The 3,021-nt window shown below is 37.4% G+C and overlaps 1 protein-coding gene across 1 annotated transcript in view; it reads left to right on the top strand.

The window, feature by feature from the left end:
* LOC103363325 (double-stranded RNA-specific editase 1-like) overlaps nt 1–2,160 on the top strand; it is a 34,405-nt gene extending 32,245 nt beyond the window's left edge. Inside the window, exons 11-12 of the mRNA XM_008290039.1 lie at nt 291–469; nt 1,984–2,160. Of these exons, the coding sequence (XP_008288261.1) occupies nt 291–469; nt 1,984–2,160 (356 nt within the window). The remainder of the gene's footprint in view (nt 1–290; nt 470–1,983) is intronic.
* The last annotated feature ends 861 nt before the right edge of the window (nt 2,161–3,021 follow it).

Genomic DNA, 3,021 nt, shown 5'->3' with positions numbered 1-3,021 from the left:
ATGGATATGGATGGATGGATCGATGGACAGATGGATGGATGTTACGTATCAACTGTCTGAAAAGGGCTTAACATGCAGGGTCCTCACTGGTCACAGGTGGATATCTTAAACTTATCATCTACTTCATCATTTATCATCATTTATAAACCAGGAAACTGCTGATATAATGGTATAAACCTAATTGTTAAAGTCATAAAAAAAAATGAAGGGAATTCTGCAAATAGCTATATAATGCCCCTTTCACAAAGCAAAGGTTTGTTTTATGCTCCCTGTCATTATATATTCTGTAGGAATAAGTAACGCAGAGGCTCGTCAGCCAGGTAAAGCACCAAACTTCAGTGTGAACTGGACGGTGGGAGACCAGGGCTTGGAGGTGATCAATGCCACCACAGGGAAAGATGATCTGGGTCGACCCTCCAGGCTCTGTAAACATGCCCTCTACAGCCGCTGGATGCGTCTGCATTGCAAGGTAAAACACACTGCAGACACTGTGCTTTCCTATGTCATATTGTGTTGATCTGTGGACAGGATCTGCTTAATAAATGACAACTCTGTATGATTATGCTTCACAAGAAAGCAAAAACAAATTTAGTACATGTCAAGGAGGTAGTGGAGTCTCTAGACTGGTAGGGTGACAAATACACAGCCAGTTATAATAAAGAAAAGGTGAAGCCAGCAGGGAAACACTGAAGCACACATGTGCAGCAGGCCACACAACATGTAAGCACAGTGGAAACAAGGAAACTTTTTCAGTGCACCACCAGGTGATTTTTTTTCCATAGTAACAGCTATAGCATGCAAGCAGGGTTTGCCTTCAACCCTGTAAACCCCAAAACCCACAAGCGGGTTTGAAATGCATGTTTTCTTCCACTGTAGTCCCAGGACTACAGATGGAAATTAGCTTGACAGCTATAGTCTGATACAAGCATCCTTGATCTTGAGCATAATGTAATTGTACATTGTCCTGTCAATAAACAATAAAACAAAATAAATAAAATTTACCAGCCAAAAATTCTGATTTACAGCTTTAAGATGGATCGTTTTCTACTGCTCTGTGATGTGCAATTCCACCAAATAACTTAATCAAATCTAAGCTTAAAGTTGTAATATTCCATTTAAAAAGTTGTATTCTGTTACATTTTAAATTTGGTGAAAAAAACATTTGCTTCAACCAGATTCTGTAAAAAAAATAAAAATAAATAAATGTTAAAAATAAAAAAAGACAAATATGGAAACCAGTTAAAAATGTAAGTAGTGACATATAGAACCACCCTTTTTTCCGTGTTGGCAACACCTGTAGGGCTGTAAAAAAAAAATGTTCATTTGTTGCAAATAATCAGAATTCAACTTTTATCCTTTTTTTCTAGTTTATGATATTATACGAGTACAAGAAGTTAGACTGATACCATAGATATTCCCTCAACTGAAGGAAAGAAAACAGACAACACAAGAATGTAATGTAAATGTAGTGAGTGAATCAGTGAGTTCTGAATCAGTATTTGAAAAAATCCTGAGACCCTGAAAGTGAGATTCTATAAATTTTTATAAAAGGAGAAATCATCCATAATTGAACAAATTAGATTAACATGCAAAAAACCAAACCAAAAACCCACTCTTTAACTGGACACAATGGATTTGATTTTCACAGTTTTATATGCATTTATATGTCACAGAGAAAAAAAAATAAACAACATTTTTCAGCCAAACTAAAAATCAACGACAACAGATTATTGTCTAACATGACAATGATCTGAAACAGGTGAAGTTCTACTTTTTTCAACAACAAAGGATGAGCGGGCAATTTCTACTCTGACCAGCATACAGTTTTTATTTAAACAGCTAAAATGACCAAAGAACATAGGCTTCAGTGAAATAATGTTTTGGTTGAGGTCAATGTAATCTTCTTTTTTTTTGGCACCCCCAACTGTTGTATATCTTCAATTGTTGTCTCTCTAAATGAACCATAATGTCCATGTCCTGCAGCTTGCTCCCACCCTGCGGATCCGAACAGTGAGGCCCAACAGTTACCACGAGGCCAAGCAGGCGGCGGTGGAGTACCACTCCTCCAAGCAGGCACTCTTCAGAGCCTTCTACAAAGCCGGACTGGGTGCCTGGGTGAAGAAACCAATAGAGCAGGACCAGTTTGCACTCACCACCTGAGTTAGTGCTGCTGCTGGTTTCAGTAACTGTCAAACTGCTGACTTTTACTGTCAGCGGAGAAATAATTTCCTGTTGGATTGTCATGGATTTTACTCCGTGTTCTTGGGAGGAAAGAGGCAACAAATCCAGATGTCAGAATCCACGGATTTACTTTTTATAGCCTCGGGCTACTCCCTATCAGCCAGCACTACATGTTAAAAAAGATAATTATTCAGTCAGTTATGCAACTTTATATCAAGGACAAATGTAAAAATATACTGGGAATGGAAACTATGTTAGTTAAGTATCATCTGTTACATAAAAATATGGATATATTCATTTTGCATGTATGATTATACCAAATTCATAGGAAGTGTCCAATGTAGTAAACGGTTCGTTATCATGTTTAGTATCGTGACCTCAAATGATCAGTGTTGTGACAACTGAAAAACTTCTGCAGTTTACTATTGTTAGAGAATTACTGTCTTCTCTGCGTGTTCGTTTCTAAAGATGAGATCGGATTCAATTCGGTCTCAATCAGTCAATTTAATTACACATTGAATATTGCATTACAGAGCTCTGGGTCAAACTCTCCCTGGCATCAGACAAAGCAAGACTACTCCTGTTGCTTCTGACCCTCCTTTTTACTACTAAGTCACGTGATGCCTGTTCAGGTCGTAAAACAACTGATTGGGGCCCATCTTCATCACACTGAATGGTTGCTTCTTTTCCTCCGTCTGTTGCTTGTCCTGTGAAACCATAAAAGAAACCAAGCAACTTCTTCAAAAGAAAACATTTTATGACTATGTGCATATATGTAACTTCTTTTATATTTTAAACCTTAAGGACTATACTTCACACATGATATAATATATTTATACA

Source organism: Stegastes partitus, unplaced genomic scaffold (assembly GCF_000690725.1).
Source record: "Stegastes partitus isolate 25-593 unplaced genomic scaffold, Stegastes_partitus-1.0.2 Scaffold652, whole genome shotgun sequence".
Taxonomy (NCBI): Eukaryota; Metazoa; Chordata; class Actinopteri; family Pomacentridae; genus Stegastes; species Stegastes partitus.
Note: the sequence above shows the minus strand (reverse complement) of the source record. Positions and strands in the feature narration are given on the sequence as shown.